General features: G+C 36.4%; 1 protein-coding gene across 1 annotated transcript in view; it reads right to left on the reverse strand.

Annotated features, from left to right (window-relative positions):
• ASCC3 (activating signal cointegrator 1 complex subunit 3) overlaps positions 1 to 23,115 on the reverse strand; it is a 555,582-nt gene that overhangs the window by 73,796 nt on the left and 458,671 nt on the right. Inside the window, exons 31-34 of the mRNA XM_019537809.1 lie at positions 15,709 to 15,846; positions 15,487 to 15,607; positions 11,494 to 11,626; positions 9,011 to 9,136 (exon numbers count right to left, since the gene is read on the reverse strand). Of these exons, the coding sequence (XP_019393354.1) occupies positions 9,011 to 9,136; positions 11,494 to 11,626; positions 15,487 to 15,607; positions 15,709 to 15,846 (518 nt within the window). The remainder of the gene's footprint in view (positions 1 to 9,010; positions 9,137 to 11,493; positions 11,627 to 15,486; positions 15,608 to 15,708; positions 15,847 to 23,115) is intronic.

The following is a 23,115-nucleotide window of genomic DNA, read 5'->3' on the forward strand; positions in this document are numbered from 1 at the left end:
TTGCCCTTTGGGCAGGGGGCTGGACTCAATGATCTCCCGAGGTCCCTTCTAGCCCTGATGTCTATGAAATCTATGAAATTATTCACTCTTTCAGGTTTAGAATAAGTAATGATAGGCAAAGTTCTTCTTAGATTGCTGAAACAGCAAACTATTTTTGCTAGACTTTTCTGCTGAATAATAGATCAAAATAAAGAAATGTGTCAATATTTACACTTTTGAAAAAATTGTAGGGAAAAACCTAAATGCACCAAGTATGACAAAGGAATTTTAAAGTTACTTGTAATCTTGATTTATGTGCTGTCAATATATATTAAAATAATCTCTTTAATGACATAAAAATAAAATTAACCACACCCAAGGGATCTTCTTAGTCACTCAGTGCACCTTTACCTTAATAAACAATGGAGCTATTCAACTGGAAAGATTGTGTCATTTCTTTCAATAATCATTTCAACAAGGAAATTATTCTGTATTTTGAAACAGTGGATAAACATAGATGGAATTCTACATGCTAGTATTTTCCAAGCATACAAAGTGTATTTTATATCAGTTCTCCTATGAAGCTGCATTACCTAACCATTTAATTACAGATAAAGAATAAAAACAATGCAGTTTCATGCTCACTGCATTGAATCATCTAGTCATTATTTTCCCTTTGCTATAAACAGACAGCCTACCTTTTTATCAGCACACCATTTCATTTATTTCACAGTGAAACCCAGTTTCACAATAATTGACTTGTCAGGAGCTCTAATTTATGAGGCTGGGCTCTGTAAGCCTTCTCCTATATTGGGCTCAACCTGCACACAAGCAGGGTTGAATATTTACAATGCTGTTAACAGGTGCTGAGTTGTTTAATGATTCTAATAGCCAGAAGCGTACTGAGAAAGCCAGCGGGATCACAATTACAGGCTGTTTGAACACAACAATTACTCGTCCCCTGAGAGGTGTGAAAGTCAAAGGCAGTTTTATCCTAACAGCATCTAGCACATGGGCTAGACAGGCTAACTTCCATTAGTAGTCCATTGGGAAAAAGCAATAACAAACCCCTAGGTATCATAAAAATTTACAAAGTACATAAAATTTAAACAATCAAAAACTGAAGGAACTAACTTTTCATTGTCTTTTAAAATAATATATTAAAAGCCTTCAGACCTTGTCGGGCTTAGCAAAAACAACAAACTGTGAAACATGAACTTATTTCTCTAATCTAAGCAAGTGTGGAATTTCATCAGCTGAGAAAGATAGAGAGACGTGCAGGAACATAAAATGTAGATGAAGTTACACAAAACATTAAGGATTTAATGTGAATGGTGGCAATCGTTTCCTGTTTAGCTTATGTAAACCTGACCTGAGATCTTGCTGGGAAATTTTTCATCAGGCTTGAAATGGTCCTGCTATAACTGTCAATGCTGTGAAGTCATTTGTTGCAGCACCATGTTTTTTATGTTCCGATTATACGGTAGTAATAATGACACACATAATGGAAGCGGGTTGCACAGACAGCTAAAACACTAAAAGAAAAATCTTGCTACTTTGCAGGCTCTATGAGGAAAAAAAAAGTGAACAAAATCTGGTTAATTAACCACCAACATTAGTTTATGCTTTTTGAGACTAACAATTCTGAAACCAGAATCTTCCTTTACATACATTTGCAGAGCCAGGCATAGGTAGTCATCTCCAGTGGCTTAGGGGAAAATGGAATATTTGGGGGAGGCATCTTCTGATCCTAATAAAGGCAGTAAAAACTTTCAACATAGTACTGTTGCATAGGCTATTGAAAGTGGATCCCAGCAGTGGCTTACAAATTCTTGTCCAGTAGATATGGATCACCATATTTCACTGGGAAGGAAAAGGTGGATCATACTGGATTTGTACACCATAACACATGTGGGCTATAGTCTGCATTTATCTATTAATTATTTTACTGGATTTAGATGGTTGTGTATTCTGAGCACAAAAATGCTATATGTATGTATGTATAGGTATGTGTGTGTATAGGTGCATGTATATATACATATGCATATACACATATTTATACGCATGTGTATGTGGGTATAAATGTGTAATGTGTGTGCTAAAAATCAAGAAACGTCTCATCTAAATCCTGTGTGTGTGTGTGTGTGTGTGTGTGTGTGTGTGTGTGTGTGTGTGAGAGAGAGAGAGAGAGAGAGAGAGAGAGAGAGAGAGAGAGAGAGAGAGAGAGAGAGAGAACGAACATTAATTTGATTCTTACTTCTTTTCCTGATCTGGATTGTGTTTACTTGAGAATTCTAGGAGAACAGCTCCCAGCTTCTCTGGAGTCAGAAAAGAATTTTCTACTGGACTTGTGTCACAGTTCAGACCTTTACAAGAAGCTCTGTCTTATAAGAGAGTTTTCACCACTTGCAAACTGGTGCCAAAGGTACCTGGCACTGTAAATGTGAGGCACTGCTTCCATGTTATTTAGTTTATGAAAGTCTATACAAGTGAAGTATGGTCCAGGCAGTCAGAGTACTTATTTAATCCAAGTTGCCTTTTTTGAGCAAATGCTGGGGGCTTAAATTGCACATTTTCAAAGACTTTATCATTTGCAATAGACAGAAGAAGATTATATCTGTGCAAAATACCAACACACCATAATTTCTATGCAATAGAAAGTATTAACTAATTCTTTTTGATGTAGGTTTCCATGTAGTTAATTCCATTCAATTAATTGTGTTCTCTAAACTTATATGCAAAATAAAGGCTTTTTTGGAAATGAAACAAACTCATTTTATTTTGCTCTCACAGAATAACTACGACATTTACATATACAATTCAAAGTAAGTTTGGCTTATACCAGTTTTGTGATGTGGTTTGTACATTACTAAGTAACTGGGTAAAATAAGGTCTTCATAAAAAATAAATAAAAAGACAGGCCTATACATATTGTTTATGCAGGAAAAAACATATCTTAAAACTATAAGCCCCAGAATAGACAGATTCTTGTATAAGAATCTGCACACTGGACAGTAATAACTATACTTATTAGGCAAATTAGACATACTCCTCTGATTGGTATGCATGGAATTGCGTAAGTGAGATATAAAAGGTACCAAATTAGGTATTAATAAGAGCATTTTACCGACTTAGACAATTCCATTTTCTTATAATTTACACTATACCATTCTTTCTTTTTGGTTAATGCCTTAAATTTATCACAAAGTGGAAAATCTTTTAAGAGAAATCTTTGAATGAATTGACTACAAAATCTATCATATCTACACATGCAGTTTATATAGGGAGATTTAACTTTTTTACTTTAATATGATGATAATCTGTTTCTCAGTCTAATATGCACAAATTAATAGTCCAAGTCCTACATTCACTTTTCTTACCTTCCTACATGTAAAAATGATTTTAATGCTTTTTTTCCTGGTATAGTAGATAGCTAAAATATCAGGATCTATTATTCAGAAATATTTTACGTCTCCCTTTTTCACCTTTTTGCAGAAGTGTTGAATAAACTATTTTATCATTTTAAGGTTAAAACATATCCCACGAATTTCACACACAGCCAAGGATCTTCTCTCTTTCCCTATGTTATTTTTTGTAGATCTTTAACCTGCTAGCTGAGATTGACTAATAGCCCACAACAGTCCTTTTTACATATTAGAACTCTTTATAAACCCTTCTCTTTGTTTTAATCAAGACCCTAGCTAAAGTATATAAAAATTTAAGGGGAAAAAAATAAAAAAAGTCCATGCCACAGTGCCTATTGGCAATCAAAACTAAAGCTATCTTGAAACACGAAATTTCAAATGATCAGAATATTTTACTAAGGGCCCCACTACACTTTATAGTTCTTGTGCAATTAACTGGTTAATTACATAATTACAGTAGAGGCCAGCTACACGGTGCAAAGTAGCTATTGCACAATAAAAAGCTCCTAACTAGCTATAGTTAGATCTCAAAAATCAGATAAAGTTAGCTATAAAGTTAGATCTCAAAAATTTGCTATCAGCTGACAGGGCTCCCAGGCTCATGGGTGCACCATAAGCAGTTGGGACTGGCAGTCCCACAACTGAGAGACTCAGCCCCAGCAGCTGCTGACTCTGGGTCCCAGCAGTACACCACAGCTGTAATAACCTAGCTCTGGGTGTGTGTGAAATCCCCAGGGTTAAGAGATCGCTGCTGCTGCAATCTTCTAGCCCTGGGGGTGTGTGAAGCTGGGAGTTCCAGAACTGGGAGACTGGCAGCTGCAATCTCCCAGGCTCCCAGCCCCTGGGGTCTGACACACCCCTGAGGCTGGGAAACCATGGCAGCTGCAATTGCCCAGCCCCAGAGGTTTCCTATACCTTCAGGGCTGCAATATTGCAGCAGCTGCATGTCACAGCCCTGGGGGAGCATTGGGAGCTCCCACAACTGGGTACCCCTCAGCTGAGGGGCTCCCAGCTGCAGAAGCTTGCTTCTTGCTAGTAAAGGGGGAGGCCCAAATCCCAGGTATGATGGGATCTGATGCAAAATGCTACAATCATGCCTCCTGTCATGCAGTGTGGTATGGCAGGAGGTGCGACTGTGTGGACTGCGCGCTAGATTCCACTGTGCCTTTACCTGCATGTGTAAAGGGGCCCTTACAGTCAGTTATTTCTAAACAAGTAATACATGGCATGTTGCGATACCCACAACTCATTTGGACTTTCAGTTCATAAAGGTATATTCCTCATCTATTCAGGGAAGTAACCATTCAGCCACTTCCACATTTATGGGCTCAAGTCTTCATTTTATCATTAGACTTAAAATCCACGTCACAGATAACAGGACAGATGGATTAAAAAAGCATGGAAATTATAAAAATCAGAAAAAATAAATGCTGCAATATTTATAATTTTTTAACATAATTAACATGTATTATTACATAAAAGAGATACATAAGAGGCAAAATTAAATTTTGTTCAAAATACTGTTATTAATATTAACATTATCTGCTTAAAAGAACAGAACTGTTAAAAATTGATATGGGTTGCCCTGCTGCAAATGAAAATAAGAATTAAGAGGTGAGCTTACCTTTTTGGATTTTTTTTTTTTTAAATATTCTGAATAGTGTGACATCCTTTTTCAATGCAGCACAACAACAGAGAGGTTTAAGCTATGGATACTTATAATTAAAACTTATCTTGATTTTTATTTCTCTCTCAGAAAACTGACATATATTATCAGTTGTGAGTATAAACTTTATTGAAAGCTTTTGTTATAGGACTTTGCAGGTGTAAATAGAGTGATTCAGTATGTGTTCACCAAAATGTTAGCACATTATTTCACAAATATATAACATTGCTGCATATTTCTAAAATGAATTTCATTTCAATGAAACCCAAAGCAATTTAAAAATATTTCTTATGGAAAAATGCGGTAGCTGTTACACAGTGTAAAGAAAAGCTACAAACGCATTTATGATAGGAGGTGATGCAGAACAGTATATATAGGTAGGATAAATCATATAAGGATCAAACTGGAATGTAACTAAAACTCCCTGCTTCTCTTGGTAAAATGGGTATTGCATCTTTAGGGCTAAGTACAGACAATCAAAAAGCCTGAGGCTGAACTGATTCAGTCTTCAAAGGTTAGTCTAAGTTGTATAGATTAAACGAATAAATAAGTGAACAGACATTCAACTTTTAATTCTGGAAATGCAGCCACATGCTTGCAGTGGCCCAGATCAGAAGCTGAAGGCACTAGAGCATGCCTCCCTGCTTGGTTGAAGTAGACAGCTTGGTTTAAGACTAGCCCACCCACCCTGCAAGGGGGGAGGTTTGCAGTGGAGGTGAAAAGCATCGTGGGATGTTGAGGGACAATGAGTTAACTTGAATCTGGAGTGGATCTTGGACAAGTTGAATAAACTGGTTTAACCTAAATCGGTTAAGTCTGATACTCCATCCATCCAGGTTTGTCTTAAACTGGTTTTGGCCATTTTGAAAGCAGTTTATGTTACAAATTTGAACCGGTTTCCAATCACTTACACCGGTTTATGTGTAATTTCTGTCTCTAGCCTAGGTGGTTAGGTACAATACCTAAAAGAATATTTATTTATGTCCTAAGTGCAAGTGATTACGCCTCTGACTTACATCATTAAAAACAACACAAAACAAAGCTCTTCTGTGGCTCTGGGAGTCACTTTACCATTTCAGAGAAAAAGCTGACTCCATTTTCCTGAAAAAAAGGACATGCCTCAATAAAAACAACAGGCCGTTTGATATTATTTAATATGTGAGTTATGACATAACTGAAGATAGCCTGACCAAAAGCTTTAGTACTGTACTTTAAAAGTTTTAGAATAAATGTTATTAACAGCCACTATTGTGTGGAATGATGTTAAGCAATAAAAATGTGAAAGACAGATAGTGCTGGGCTTGCACTTGGTACTTACAAACATATCCTCTTGGAGATTTGAGAGAGAAGTTCCATAGACTGCTTTAACTTAAATCAGTTAAGTCTGATACTACATCCAAACAGGTTTATCTCAAACCAGTTTCAGCCATTTTGAAAGTAGTTTATGTGCACTGAACTTCTGTTTTGTTACAGGTTTCTACTGGTTTATGATCACTTATATCAGTTTATGTGTAATTTCTGTCCCTAGCCCTACAGCTAAGGAATGGTCTTTATTCCTTCTGCATAACTAAGCAGAGAAGGAATGCTATGGAGATAAGTAAGGGTAAGGCAGGGTAAAAAAAGAAAGAGGATGTTTGTGGCTTTAACCTGCATCTTCAATGTTATTTGTACTGTGGGACTCACTTGAGTCTAGTCATCTCCAACCCACACTATCACATTTTCTCAAATACCACATGCAACTTTTCTCTCCAAAATGGGATGCGTGTCAGAATCAGGAAAGCTTGGAAAAGCAGCAAGCCTGAAAACTGTGTGCATGCCATGAGCTACTGAATGACTGCCACTTGTATCCGGCTCAGTAAGCAGGAAGGGCCGAGTCCTGTGTTAACCCTCTCACAGACGTGGCTGTTGGCTGACCACAACAGCTAGTGCCTGAAGCAGCAAATGAGCTGCTGGTAGTATCTTGATAAGGTTTGTGATATGGAAACACTTTATTTACTGGAACCTATATAAAGAACTACTTACAATGAAGAAGCAAGTCTTGCAGCTCCTCTTGCAAGGATCTGGGGTCTAACCTTGTTTGACATCCACTAAGTCCTTCTGTGAAAATAGAATCTCCTGGGAGAATCTCCAGTTGTTTCTGCTAGAGTTTATCGCATCACCTTAATGGCACATATCGATGCACTCGCTATGTCACATGACTGGAAAAAAATCTTTTTGTCTATCTGCTTTCAAAAAACAAGGTGTGCGTTTTATTGGGGGCATGTGGTATGCAAGAAAATATGTCTTCCCCTGAAAATGTCCTCCGCTATGCTTGGCAAATTTACCCTAAGACGACTCTGTATTATCTACCACACATCTGCACAACATTCTGCACCGTCTGCTCAGTCAGTTCCTAATTTACCCCATAAAAGTGCACTATAATTAATTATCTCATTTCTTTTGACTGTATTTAGCTTTCTTCTTACCCTCCATTACCATAGACACAACTGCTGATTAGATTTGTTCACTTTTTCTCTCACTGTTCTAATTTTCCTGCAAAGGAAACTCAGCACTCCATTGCTCATGTGCTGTGTTTCTTTTCTGGGTCAGGACTGTTTAGGTATTTTGGCTCAGAACACCAACTTACTTTTAAGAGTGAAAATTCAGTTATAAACTGGAATATAAGTCTTCATAGCACATTACTGTAATTAGAGAAATTCCTCAGAAGTAAGGAGCATCAAATATCCTGAGTAGGAAGCTTTTTCTAGAATTTGGACAGTTTGAACACTAGTGAAATACTAACTGTCCAGACATCTGTTATTCAATGTAGGTATTATACACTGGATGGTACAAATTGTTTTATAAAGAATATATATGTTATTCTATGTACTGTATAGAAAAATTGTCAACATATTGATTAAACATGATAACCCAGTATCAAAATATATCATTATGAAGTTACACACTATCCTGAATAAATACTGTATCTTCAAAATATTTTTTTTGTCTCATATATTGACCTTGGACAAAATTCCCAAAGGCACAGAAGATCAGACCTCTGTATTTCCCATCACTCTCAAAATCTCTTTATAAAAAGTTTGCCTGGAGAAAGGTTCAGGTAGAAAGACTAAATGCAGATTACAGAACTAATGAATAATGAAATGTGGATTTAAAGCAACTTGAAGATTTCATCTGTAGACTTAGCAATAGAAACTACTCATAGGGAACTAAACTGAAAATGTTGTAGAACATAGTGGGGATAAGTTATGTGGTTTCAGAAATATTATAGTCTTGAGTACACCCAGACACTATTTAAAAACCCTGTTCTCTACAGCTCTGGTTAGTGAATGGTCAGGGACACGTGGCATGCCATTTATCCAAAACAATGTGGGTAGGGCTACATTGCTGGAAGAGCTCACAATAGCTTGTACCCAGCTGGAGCAAGAAAGGATGACAACACCACTTGAAAACATTTGCACACATGGTCTTTTCTAGTCTCCTCTAATGAAAAGAGGCATTGTCACAGAGAAATCACCAACAGCTATTCATTCCATGAACTACTGGAAAATCTGGCTGTGGAGTTTCCTATAGGAAGCTATGCATAACATGTCATTGTAGTTACTAAAAAAAAGTTTTATTTCACTATAAAAAGAATCTGCTGGCATGGAGGTGTAATTTAGAAATATTGATTTAACCATTTTGATTGGGCTTTCTACAATTTCATCTTTATTACTGAATAGAAAAGCCTAAGATTATCTGCCAATCAATATTTTGTATATAGAGAGAAAACTTGCAAATCATTTGCATGCAACTTCTTTCCTATGAATAAGTCAATAGTAGTTCAATTGCTAAGATACTGAGCATCCTAAATGCCCAAAATATACAACAGAAAGCACCAACCTATCAGCAACTCTTTCCTGTGTTTTTTTTCAGTTATATTACATTTTCATTTAACACTCACGTAGGGTTCATGATCAAACGACGGAAGAAATAGGTCCAGGTGATATAATCCATTGCATCTTGCTTGGAAGTAATAGTTCCAGCGGCAATTTCAGCATTCAAGTGATCAGAGAGCACCTCCAACAGGCTAAGGGACAAGACATGAAAAGCTTTAGCTCTCTTTGAACTGTAGCTTTTCAAAAAGGGTTTAATATTTATAATTTAAAAATGATATTCTCTTTTTTTTTTTAAAAAAAAGACCTTTTCCTGTAATGGCACAGTCATCACCTCTATGTTGCAGCAATCATTTCACGCTTGTACCTACTACTTAGCTCAAATTCACTTAGTTGACAATTCGACTATGTATGCTGTATTCTTTAGCTTATGGTTGGGAAGGTGAAAGGTTGATATTGCTATGTAATGATTTAAGAATACTTGTGTTGACATGAATGAGATGCTTACTGTGTGAATATGTTGGTTTATCGTAATGGGGGCATAAGAAAAAACATACAGAAAACAGAAGAGCAATTCAGGATAAGCCACTTCTCAGCAAATACTTGAGGGTTGTTAATACGATGCACAAGCCTTTAATTTTGAAGATTTTACCTCTTCATATTTCAATAAGAACAATTAGTTTTTCCCAGAAAGAACAAAACCCAGAAATACAGAAGAAAAGGAATTTTGGCAGTTTAAAGCAACTTTCTCACCACAAAGGGGAGAGTTTATTTGGGATAAACACACGGAAATACAGGAACCTGCTGGGGAACCTGGATGTATTAGGCATAGGTATGTTATCATCAGAAAATGGAAGAGTTTAGGCAAGACAGACATACATATGAGTGCTTATTGCTTTAAAATTCGTTTTCTCCTCTTTAAATGCTTGCTCTTAGTGCTAAAATAAACAATGCTTTGGCTCAAAGAAGGTTGTTTTGCTATTCCATGGCTCTGGTACAGACTTCTGAAACGAAGAACTGCAGGTGTCCAAATTCAGGTCACAGTGGGGAAGTACAGCTGATACACAGGGCATGATAATCCAGTGACAGATCGACAAGGGGAAGAACTGCAAATTCTCAAGGGAGGTAAAAGCATGAGATCTGACACCTGAGCAGTATACCAGGAATGACCAGAAAGACGACAAATGCAGTGTCACGGAAAACCAATTTCTTTCTTAAACATTTACTGAAAAAAATAGAGAAACCCAACAAAATGTGAAGAGTATAGACAGTCAATCCATGTGGTATCTGGTAGAACAAGGAAATAGTTCCAAAGCAAAGGTTCCTTCAAGAAAAGAACAAGTGAATATAGTTTCCTCTTTGAGAAATCAGGGAGTCTCTTACTTCAAAAGCCTTTAATGATCATATAAGAGACCAAACTCTTCAACAGCGTAGAACACTTCTGTTCATATGTTTATATATAGTAACAGAATATCACGGTGCTAAGAGTACATTGTTGGTATCCAAAAAGTTTCAGGAATCTGAGACAATTTATAATACTTCAGATATAAATATTTTAATACTGTCTTTTATAAATTAAAACAAAGCTTCTATTTTTAGAGATACCACTTAGCAACATATAGAAAGGTTTCCTGGCTTATTACCAGAACCACACAGTCTGGATATAATATTTGCATTTTTACCCTGGTTTTATTTTTGCCTTGAATTATATCATTCTGAAGAGGTTCCGTTCTTTTTGTTTCCAATTCAACTATATTTCCTAAACAATGAATATGAATATTTAAAAACAAGCATATATATGAAGGTAACCTATGATTAACTAAAGTTTGGATATAGACCCTGACTGTTCCTTAAGAAAAAATTGTGCATAGCTGGCTATGCTAGAAGAGACTATACTGGCTACAACTATAACTCGTAACACTGAACAACAAATGATGAACTGCAAAAAGGTTAGCAAGGTTAGCACAATATTTCTTGGTTTTCTTTACTTTTCTTCTGGCAGAAAACTTACAAGTAGTATTACATCTGTTTACAAGAAGATATGTTTCCCTTTGGGGCTGATGTCTCTTCCTCTCTTAAGGGGTCTAGATCAGTAAACAAATCACATGTGAAAAATATTAGAATTGTTTTTTCTGCCAAGCACTCTTGCCCTCAGATTTTCTCTCAGGGTTGCTGGAAGCATGAGCAGTTGTCTTATATAAGAAAACTGTTCTTTCAAAGATATGTTATCATCTCTGAATGTTTTTTAAGATTTGCCTCTACCACAAGATTTCTGATTGCTTTTGCTGTTAGACCAACACGGCTACAACCTATATCTCTGCTTTTTATAAAGGCATCTAAAAGCAGTATAATATTTGTCAGGATTATCTAGGAATGGATGAGATAGTGGGAGGAAGACATCTAGACTTGTCTTGATAAAGCAGGTTGTGTGCTCAGGAGAAGAACAGTCTTTAAAGACCCCAGTATTTTGGTGCATCTCTGACTCCCCTCACTTTCATCAACCCCACATTTGCAGTATGTTCTTTAACTTCTCTTTTTAGTCAAATTTTACCTTGATTCTACTGGGAAAGGTTCATAAAGAAACTTTTTGTAGAAGTCTTTCTTAATATCATGAACTAGAATCACAGCTTTGCCTTGGTCATCAAACTGAGGTCTACCAGCACGTCCCATCATCTGAAGTACATCTGGTAAACAGATAATAAACAGATTTAAGTTCAATTTATAGTACAGATTTGTATTGTACAGCAACTACCTCAAGTATAACCTCAAACTTGTCTCCATTACTACGTGGCCACAGCATGTTAGGACAGGGATTCTGTGGTTAATAAATAAATAAATAAATGGTTGTGACTATGTAATTGAAGATCACAGCACATGCATACGATGGCTATATTAAAGGTTATTTATTAGTTTTTATATTTATATCCTTGTGGTGGAACCGGTAAATCTAGCACTTTCTAACTTTCATTTGCTTGATTTTGTAATCTAAATACTGCCTTTTCCTAGATTTCCTAAATAATTGCCTCTTCCTATGCAATTTCCTAGGACTCTGTTTTAAGGTACAAGTAAATTCTATTATATATTATGCCTTCTAACATTTGAACATAAGGAGAAATTATATTAGCTGGCAGATATAAAAGACTTATTTCAGAATGGGTGATGAGCTCTGGATGCTATTAACTCCCCATCATCATATTATAAGGTGGTACAATAAATTGAAAGAAAAAAGTCTTAAATTCCTCCTAAAAAACTTACCGCTACTATAATCCCCCTGTTGTTGGCACTAGTTGGCCAGTTATGACTATTAATTACATTAAGGATACTATTTTATATAAACACAGCCCTTTTTATTACTGCTTGGATTCTCCCCACATCCAAATGGAAGCATCCAAGCAGACTATGGATGTCTGCTTAACTAACTGTGTACATCTTGTCATAATATGAAATTGTAAATTCAGAGGAGCAAGTACAGATTTTGTTTTCCCAATTTTCCTGCTATGCCATGCCCCAGAAGGGTTCTAAACCCTGCTTGGGGTCTTTAGCAGCTACCTCAACATGAGTAAATAATATAAATGAAACCACTGATGTTTTATAAGTGTTTTAAAAACATGCATTAATTTTAACAACTTATATATTCTTTCCTGTGTTCTCTATGATCTATATAAACCATATTCTGTACACAAGCTTATTTTTTGTTAAATTAAGAGTGACTTTCAACTATAAATGAAACGGGTCCCTGAACAGTACTTATGAATAGGTGCATACAAGAGAACAAGGAAACCAATTCCTGTTATTTGAGCTCAGTGCATTAAAACAGTATGCAATGACATATATGACATGGATTTACCAAAAGTCATCAGGAAATGATTTTTATCAATAACCACTGTCTAGCAATACAAAAGCAACATTTTTGTTACTTGCTGTATGTTGCCTGTGGCTGGCTGTTAACTACTGGATTAAAGTCTTGAAATGTCACACGCGATACAATTGGCCGAATAAATGTTTTAAAACTAAGATGGGTCCAGCTTAAAACCTCTGATTTGCACTCTCTACATTTGCTTAAGTTTAGACGTGAATTTTGTTTTATTTTCAAACTACTGAACAATCTGTGAGTAATTCACTGTCCATTTTCTGCCCCCAGTTGCATATAGGTAGCCAAATTTATTCAAGGTGCATACAAGCATTTGTTTATGATCACGGAGTTTACTTTAAACCACATGATCATAGACTGGGAATGGCAGTACAGCTGTTTGCCGGTGCTAGGAGTCATATGAGAAACTCACTAACTTGGAGTGGGGGGAGAAGCAAACAGAAATTAGGAGGGGCTAGCTGATTGGCACAGGGGTTTGGTGGGTCTGCGAGGGCGGTTTCCTCTGGGGATTAAGGGGTGGGCTAAAAATATCCTGGTCAAGGTTGGGGATGTAGGAAGCTGAGCTTTGGATGCTTTGAGTCCTGGGGATGGTACAAAAGGCTGGGCTTTCCTAGCCCCAGGGATGCACTCGGAACATGTGCAGACATTTGGAAGATTGGGGTAACCCACTGCCTATTTATCTAAGTAACTTTACTTGAGTAGGTAAACTAACTTAGATACCCAGGTGAGCTAACTTAGATTGCGCCCCACCATTTTTGCCTGCACAGATGGGTATTTAGATAGATTGACCTAACTAGGCTTAGATCAAAATGTAACTTCTGTACATACCCTCTGGTAACTGCAATGGAGAATAATCGAGTATTGGAGATTAAAAGAGACAGTGAAACAGAGACACATGACAATTTGAGAGCATCACATCAAACTGCATATCTGTGGGGACTTTTTCTTCACAGCTTCCAGAGACATAAACATTTTATAGAAACTTAAAAATGATGATATTATTCTAAGCAAACACACAATGTGATTACATAATTTAGATCTATTTTAAAATAACCTTTTCCCTAATACTGTCAATTACATCTTCTGTTAAGTTTTAAATAACAACATTAAACTGGGCACAAGATTATATCTCTCTCTCAAAAACACTCAGTGAAGATACAACAGACTTAACAAAATTCCCAAGCAATACCTGTAAGCAAAAAACAAGTCCATAAAAACAACATAACTGGGCAATGTATTGATCACACAATCTTTTTTTCAATGCATTTATTTTAATAAGTCTTTTTTAACTTCTAGCTCTGCAGATTCATTGCGGGATCTGAATGTAAAAACATATTCCTTCCTCCCTAATATCTACCACCAGAAATAAAGTTATCTAATTTAAGAGGATCAGATACAATCTTCTCCAGAGATTGTTAGTACTATGTTTCCATCAGACAAAGAATGACACAAAGTACTCTCAAGAGTGCAGATCATGCTGTTGTAGTATGTCCCCTGGTCATGCTAGAATTCAGGAGCAAGAGCTTTGGCTTGGAAATCAATTTTAAATTTCCTGCATGGAGTGGAGGACAACAGACATTAAATTAAGCTCTACGGTAGACTAGTTGGAGTGACATCCCCTATAATATTTTGAGTTCCAACTTTTTCAGTGAGTAAAAGTTTTTCTATAGAAGGGACTCTGCTTGGTTAAAGTCATCAATCTCTTATGTTACAAATAAGAATTACATTATTCCTAGGAATATGGCATTTCCGGCCCAGTTTCAGATAGTTCCAAATCAAATTTACTTTCTCTGTTAAAACTGAGAAATAGAAAACAGAACAGGAAACTTGGAATAAGTTTAACTTGTCCTCCAAGCTTATTACCATTCAGATAAATATTCACCTTTGTCTGACATTTTTCAAAGTCCTTCCATTTTTAATTTTTAAAAGTTTTTTAACAAGACTGCAAAGTGGTTATCACGATTTTGATAAGTTGGAGGCAGAAGCAGAATTAGAAGTGCAATTTTTACGTTAATAGTGAAACTAAAATATATAATTTAACTTTAACTGTTTATTTTAATTGCTTTTTACTTCACTCAACTTGGCCAAAGATAGAATATTAGTTTTATTTTAACTTGTATTCAGGTTTAATAATTTAAATTTCAGATTCTCCTGAACTAACACAGTACAATGTTTGGATTGCAAACACAGCAGAGGCACATATAAGTATTTAAAACTGTTTCTAGTGCTGGAAAAAACATACTGAAAACAATTAGTTTTTCATGTTTATATAAAATCTTATTTGATATACATTAAAAAGTTTGCCAAATACGACTCTACATTATCCCACAATATTTACTGTGCATGTTCAAACCATTTATTTTCCTCTTTTTAAAACACCTATTTTGAATAATTTTAACAGTAGTTTTTCTAGGGAAAGGTATCCACAAAGGAAGGCAGGTGGACCCCTAAAACACTGAATTTAGCAGTATTCTTATAATTTACATTTAAAAACACTGCGGGGAGGGGAGAGGGCAAAGGGGGGTGGGAACCCAGTAACAAACCTATTTCAAATCCTTTACTATTATTAAAATTTAAAAGGATCAGTTTCTAAAAGTAGAAGGTAAACAATGTTCACATTTTCATATGCTTCAGATGCATCTTGGTAATTATGAGTAATATATTTGTGAATACCTGTAATGGGATAATCCACATAACGCCTTGTTTTTCCATCATAATATTCTGTTCCTTTAACAATTACTAAATGAGCTGGAAAATTTACACCCCAGGCTAATGTGCTCGTGGCAATAAGAACCTAAAACAGAAAGCCAGATTAATGAGGTGTATGTAACAAAGAGACAACTTTTAAAATTGTATGTAAAACTCATTATTGTCTTATTAAAAAAAAAAATGTACCTGGATCTTGCAATTCACAAATAACTCTTCTACAGTTTTTCTATCTCTTTCATGTAGCCCAGCATGATGCATGCCTATTCCAAAGGCAAGAGTCAGTTTCAGATTAGAATCTCTTACTGTGGCTATAATGTCATTCATCTGTAACAGAGAGAATGGTTACATAATTTAGAACAGTTGTTCTAAGAAGTTTTTAACATTCAAAGGTTGTTGTTATTAATGATTAGCTTTGTTCTAGCAATCACGATGTGTTAGGCACTGTCTGTATACATAAAGGAAGATGTAGTCTGGTCCCGGTTTGCGGTCAGATTACAGTCTAAAAAAACCCAACAACATACAAAGGATGGAGAGAGAAAAAGTAGTAAATGAACGTATGGATGTCTATATGCCTAACATATATGTATTGTTTAATTTTTAAAAACAGAATTAAAAAAATAGTAAAGTCAGGAGTATTCTGGCCTAGGATACTTTGAACGCTAAAAGCCTCCTGATTATTAGGTGAAGTCTATTTTCAACTAGAAAAATTGTCCATACATATTTTGCTATTGAACTCAGTTTGAACAACTGTATTTTCTCACATATACTATTCAATGGAATATAGTACACACATTGTTTCTGAAAGGCAGCATGAAGAAAAAAGTAGTTTCCTTGTAGTAAGTAACAGAGTAGCAGTAATTCGGAGAGTAGCTGACTTATTGTTCTGCTCCCTGCAAGTCCCTGCAGATATTATTTTTTGTTTCAGCTGGTAAGCAGGACAACCTGTTTTTACCATATTTCATGCACACTCCGATTTCTATCAGCTGTGCTTTGGCAAAAAAAGGTGAGATAAGAAAATACAGTACTTTTTCAAGTGCAATTCTGAGGTATCCTCTAACAAATCTAGAGTAAGTACGTGCGAGCATATTACATTTACAATATTCCCTTCATCAAGGAATTTGGATTTTAGCAAAAAAGATACAGTGAGGTTTTTTTCGTAGTCTGCTTATCTTATACAAATTCATGGTACCTACTGGTCAGAATTATAGCTTTAAAGCTGAATGTGAATCCCTGGTGAATCACAGTATAAGTTAAGTTAAAGTCTAAATTTACCCAATGATTTCACTCACTACACCTGCATGTAGTTGCTTGCTAACCTGAACAAGGCCTTCAGGCAAACAACTTTGCAATTTTTCCTGGAACATTTGTTCCGTTATTTTATGGCTAATGTATTTTTAAGGATGTTTTAATAAAATTATACCCAGTAGCTTTTAAACCATAATCAGGAAACTGAATATCTCCATTTTTTAAATAGTATTTAGCCATAACATTTTTGATAACTGAAGATCTGTTACTTATATTGTCTTCATTTATAGAAAACCTTTTAAGATGTACAATTTTTGATGTTTAGAACATTACATCATTTTGAAAATGCTTTTCTGGGCTTTACAATTACATTTTTAATAGAAACAGTCCTTTTGGTAGCAAATAGAAAAGCACTGCATAGTTACTCATGCCCTTTGTCCTTATGAATATGACAGAAAACATATCACTACTACCTTTTTTTTAAGCTACAAAGAAATCTGAAAATAAAAGAAATAAAAGTACAAGAGAAATGGTACTCAGTTTAAATACATGCACAGGAGCGCAAACGCATGTGCACACATACGCGTATGTACAGACACACACACACACTTTATTAAATATAGACAATTTAGCCTGGAAAGCACAGCAAAACTTAAATGCATTTAAAATAATTAAATGTTATTTACTTTAATAGTAAAAGATTTGATGGATGTACCAGAACTTAAATGGTTTACTAAACTAGTAAACAATTAAAGTTTTTATTGACATCTATCAGTTTGTGCTAGCTTATAGTCTTCATAACCAGAAGAGATGTTGCTTCCTGCATGCTTCTGATAATAAAATATATTTGAGGGACACATTGATAGTTATTCTGTAAACTAGAGCATTGAAAACAAAGGAATAGAAAGCTTCCTGAAGGAAGAATGGATGGAAATGTAAAACACTGTAAAGTAAGAAGGGGAATAAGTTTAAACAGGAAAGAAGTAATGCATCAAAGGAAATATTGTATTTAGAGAAAGGGAAAAGAAAAGAGGAGTGCACAAAAACTGGAGAGGCTATGTTAAAGAATAAAACACCTATATAGATATGCATAGCAAATCTCTGATTTACAAATCATTGTATAGAACTACAGTATGGAAAACATGAGTGTTACTGTATTTCTCATTTCATGAATTTTATTCACCATTCAAATGATAATTAAATAAAATTAAAATATTACTCTTTTGTTTTCTGTAAGTAGAGAAACTCCGTTCACTTTTATGGTCTTAATTATAATCCCTTATGACTATGCACTGGTGTTGCCCGAGGCTTTTTAAAGTTGTACCTGGGCAAACACATGGGAAAATACTGGTTTTATGTATGTGCTTAGTGGGCAGTGAGTTAAGTAAAAGATTACATGAGAGTCAAACAATGACTATGGATTAATTCTTACTTTATTAAACAGGACTGCTAGGTACCAAATAGCAACACATGAAAATCCATATGTTCACAATTTTATTCTGTCCAATACATCCTAAGTAGCAAAATGTATTGTCCAGCTGAGTTTATTTTTCTCTTCAAGGAGTAATAATTTATGATAGCCATGAATTTTGGACTAAATTATTTTCTTACATGACATTAATTCCATCAGTAGAACCAATGTTCTGGTCTAAGGAAATACTAAGTCTGAACCCCTTCTTCTTCTATAAAAGAACAATGCTTAAATTGGCTGACTATAATATTGATGGCCAATTAGAAGGTAAAATAAACCATTTCACAATGTTAGTTATTTTCATCTGAGAACCTGTGCTATTACTTTTAGTTGTGCAGTTCCCAGAACAAAATATTCTAAATTCACACTGCTTGGAATTTGTTCGATGATGCTCTTCTTTCTTTTACAATCAGTGGTGCTTATTTTTTTCCTTCCTCGGACTACTATTACAGCGATGGCCTGTGGTGCTGTTAGTCATATCTGCAAAGCAGTGTAATTTACCACAGGAAAACTAAAGAACCCTAAGCAGGAGAGCTGGCGCATATACTACTATCCTGTCATTCTACCAGCAGGGAATCCTAGTCATTTCTGGCTGACCCCCTTACTTGCACATAAATCAATGCAATAAACAAAACTATTTTACCCATAGGCACAATCCAGAGCTTAAAATTCTCATGACAATTTATTTTAAAGTATAACTTCTTTTCATGCCAATTTATTGCATGAATATTAAATTATGTGTTTCTATTAAGAAACAGGGTTTTTTCCTATTAGAAAACAGACACCGACTCTATGACTCCCAATACATTAAATATGTACTAATATTAAATTGTTAAAATTGATCATTTGAACTAGAGTTCATATCCTTAAAGTTTAAAACAGTAATATAATTTCTATTAATTTTCATATAGAAAAAAGAACACTCTAAATATAGTACAGCATGATAACAGGGAAATATAAATCATCAATATTACATTCTTTTTTTTAGCCGATTAACTAGAACTTTTCTCAATTAATTCAATAGCATTTTTGTTTTTGGATTCTCAATGGCACCCAAACTGGGCTCATGCTGAGTAACTTGGGGCTAACTTTCATAGATTTTGGATGTAAGAGCATAAAAACCTCCCACATTTACCAGCAACATTAGTTTGATTAGTATCTCACCCTTTAATAACTATATTTTACTGCTGAACAGGAGTCTATCATCATTGCAAAATGTTTCTTACAAAAAATAAAGTTTATTTGTAATTTATACCATAATCTCTTAACAAGCTAGATTTTTTCTCAAACTAGTAAGTAGTCATTTTCTTTGTTCCTGCACATATGTAAACTGTTGAACCATTTACTTTAAGCTAATCGAACTTTTTTATATTTTAAATTTATTATACTTAAAAAGCTTTTGTAGAAAGATAGGATTCCATTTAAGTAGATACATTACCCTGTGCCTGAAATACATTCCAGTCAGAGTATAATTCAGCAAGTTGATGACAATGCTGGCTCCAAAAGAAAGGAGGAGACCAGATTGGACAAGAATGAGCTAACAGATTGTGCAGCCCAATTCTGTCCCTTTGAGTGTGATATATTGTTTCAAGATGCTAAAAACCCATACTTTCTCAAAGCATATCTGTTGTGCTGGTTTTCCCATTTTCACAGAATCCTCATTATTAGTACTCTGTACTCTTTTCAAAGCACGTCAGACTCAGACCATATGCCACCGAATAATGCTTATCAATTGTCTAAAATGCCCAATAAAAGAAAGATGTGCCAAACAAAAGAATCATGGAAGTTATGAAGTCTTTTACAAAAATAATTACATATTTCACATCTGCTACAGATGTTAAGTGAAATAAAAACATCTCCTTGTTATAACTAAATGTTAATTTTTTATGATACACTTTTGTATCATAAAAACAACATCTTGCAGAAGGAAGTTAAACTTGTATAATAAAAGATACATTTCAAAATCATTCTTGTGTACCTCAATAATTGCTGAAGGCACAGAATCAAGTTATCTTATTATTTTAACTAAATGGCAGTGTGTATTCATTTTCCATACTTCTGTTACCTCAAGCATAAAACTTCAAAGCACCACAGGAAAGATTATTCATAATAGTATTTATAAGAATAGTAGTTTACATAAATATGAGGCAAGTTTTTTTGAGTGATATCTTTTCTTGGACCAGCCGTACACTTGGGATAAACTTAGCCAAGTTTTTGAATGCACAGCTTTCTTCTTTAGGTTTGAAGTGAAAAACATCAGACCAGAAGAAGAATGCTTTGCATTTAAAAACTTGGCTAACTTTTTCCAACTACACAATTGGTCCAATAATAGATAACACTCAAAAAAAAAAAATCCTTGTCTCACAAAATTCCTAGACCATAACTGATCCATTACTCGAAGACAGCTCCTTTATGTGCAGGTAAAGGCGTGATGGAATCTTATGCACAATACATGCAATTACGCCTCCTGCCATGCCACATGTGCATGGCAGGAGGTGCAATTTTAGGATTGCATGTAAGATCCCGTTGGGCCTTACTGCCAGTGCAGGGGGACCCTGATCCTGGGTTTCCCCTGTCCTAGCAAGAAGCAAACTCCTGTGGCTGGAGCCCCCTCAGCTGCAGGACTCCAACCCCTGGCTGGGCGTGGTACAGCCCTGGGGCTGGGTGTCCCATCAGCTGACGGGTCTCCCACCCACAAGAGAGACCCTGCTACACATGCAGGTTGAAGCTCAGTTGCAACCAGGTATATAGTACACATTTTTGAGGTCTAAGTTTATAGCTGGTTGGAGCTTTTTATGGCATGATAAGTATAGCTGGTCTTAAGGTAACTGCTCAATTAACCAGTTAATTGCACATTAGCTGTAACATGTAGAGGGGACCTAATTCCTTGCACTAAAATATTTTTAAGACAGTGATATGCCTATCCAAAATACATAGCAGTGTTTCTTTCCCTGTTTTATAGCATAGCATTGCCTCAGAACAATCACATGGGAGGTAATAGGTTATTTGTTGTGTTAGAGGTAGAAAACACAAATTACTTTTTAGCTCTTCAGCATTTATTCTCTCAGCACTGTATGGAACAAAAATCTGACAAAACATATTCCATATTCATATAAATATATATGCACTTAATTATGTCATGCACACCATGTATGCAAATTCAGTCTTTGGAATTTAGAGGTCATTATAGACCTTAGTCAAATCCTATGAAATCAGTGGTAGTCTTTCACAGATTATAGTAGAAGATGGATATGGCCGTGTTTAGAGTTAGCATGACTGTGCTGAAGAACTGAGTTGTTTTTTGAAGTTTCTGAAAGAACGTTTCTTAACAGAGAGCTTAAAAGATATACAGATATAGATTTTCTCATATACAGGTATTGGAAAATGATTGTGGTTTAAAATATAAATTATGAACGTTGGTATTTGGGTCTGTGACAGAGTCAACAATATACATGGCGTCTGATGCCCCTAGTGGTCAGATCCACTTGCCTGTGCTCCCTGGCCTCCTATACTTCCTACCTCTCAACTGTCATGACTTGATATTAAGATTTTTTTTAACTGGGGAGGATGCCTCCAGAGGCTGGGGTAACCTCTTTCCTAGGTGCCTTTCCTCTGTGTACAGACCTTGGGGCCCCTCTGTGGGGTGGGTGCCCCTTTTAAGACAGGCCCAGTTGCTCCTTAGAGGCTATAATCATTCTCTCTGTCCTCCCCTGTAGCTATGCCCATCAGGATACTGATAGCTATGCCCATCAGGATACTGATGCAGGATCAGTATTTGGAGGGGGTGCCCCTGGCTTTGACTCCACACTTGGCCCCTCAAGCCTCAAACCTTTGTTGCGGCTTTCTCCTTCCTGGCTTTAGCCCCTTTCCTCTACCTGTTTCTCCCAATGCACTGTCTCAGACCTCAGCTTCTGGGCTCCAGACCTATCTTGTTCTCTTAGGCTCCAGGTCCCTAGCCAAGGTGTCCTGTGGCTGCCCTTAGTTTCATAGTTAGTAGGGTCAGAAGGGACCTAAGCAGATCATCAAGTCCAAACCCCTGCCATGGGCAGGAAAGGATGCTGGGGTCAAACGACCCCAGCTAGGTGATTGTCTAGCCTCCTTTTGAAGACCCCTAGGGTAGGAGTGAGCACCACCTCCCTTGGAAGTTGGTTCCATCCCCTAGCCACCCTGACCATGAAGTAGTGCCTCCTGATGTCTAACTTGAGTCTACTTTCAGTCAACTAATGTCCGTTGTTCCTTGTTACTCCCAGTAGTGCTCAGGGGAACAGGGACTCTCCCACTGCCTGCTGGTCCTCCTTGGCAAGTTTATAGGTGGCCACCAGATCCCCTCTCAGCCTTCTCTTGTGGAGGCTGAACAGGTTCAGGGCCCATAACCTCTCCTTGTAGGGTCTGCCCTGCTGCCCCCTAATCATGCGAGTGGCCCTCCTCTGGACCCTCTCAATGCTGTCCACATCCCTCCTGAAGTGCGGTGCCCAGAACTCGATGCAGTACTCCAACTGCAGCCTGACCAATGTCGCACAGATGGGGAGGATCACCTCCTTGGACCTGCTCATGATGCATCTTTGGATGCATGACAAGGTGTGGTTAGCCTTCCTGACCGCGTCCCTACATTGGTGGCCCATGTTCATCTTGGAATCAATAATGACTCCAAGATCCTTTTCTGCCTCTGTGCTGATGAGAAGGGAGTTCCCCAGCCTGTAGGTATGCTGCTGGTTCTCTCTCCCCAGGTGCAACAACTTACACTTCTCCATATTGAAACCTACCCTATTCTTATCCGCTCACCTCCGTAACCTGTCCAGATCTAGTTGTAGTCTGTCCCTCTCTTCTAGCGTGCTCACTTTTCCCTCCATCTTAGTGTCATCTGCGAACTTGAACAA

Source organism: Crocodylus porosus, unplaced genomic scaffold (genome assembly GCF_001723895.1).
Source record: "Crocodylus porosus isolate Cpor-Errol unplaced genomic scaffold, CroPor_comp1, whole genome shotgun sequence".
NCBI classification, from domain to species: Eukaryota; Metazoa; Chordata; order Crocodylia; family Crocodylidae; genus Crocodylus; species Crocodylus porosus.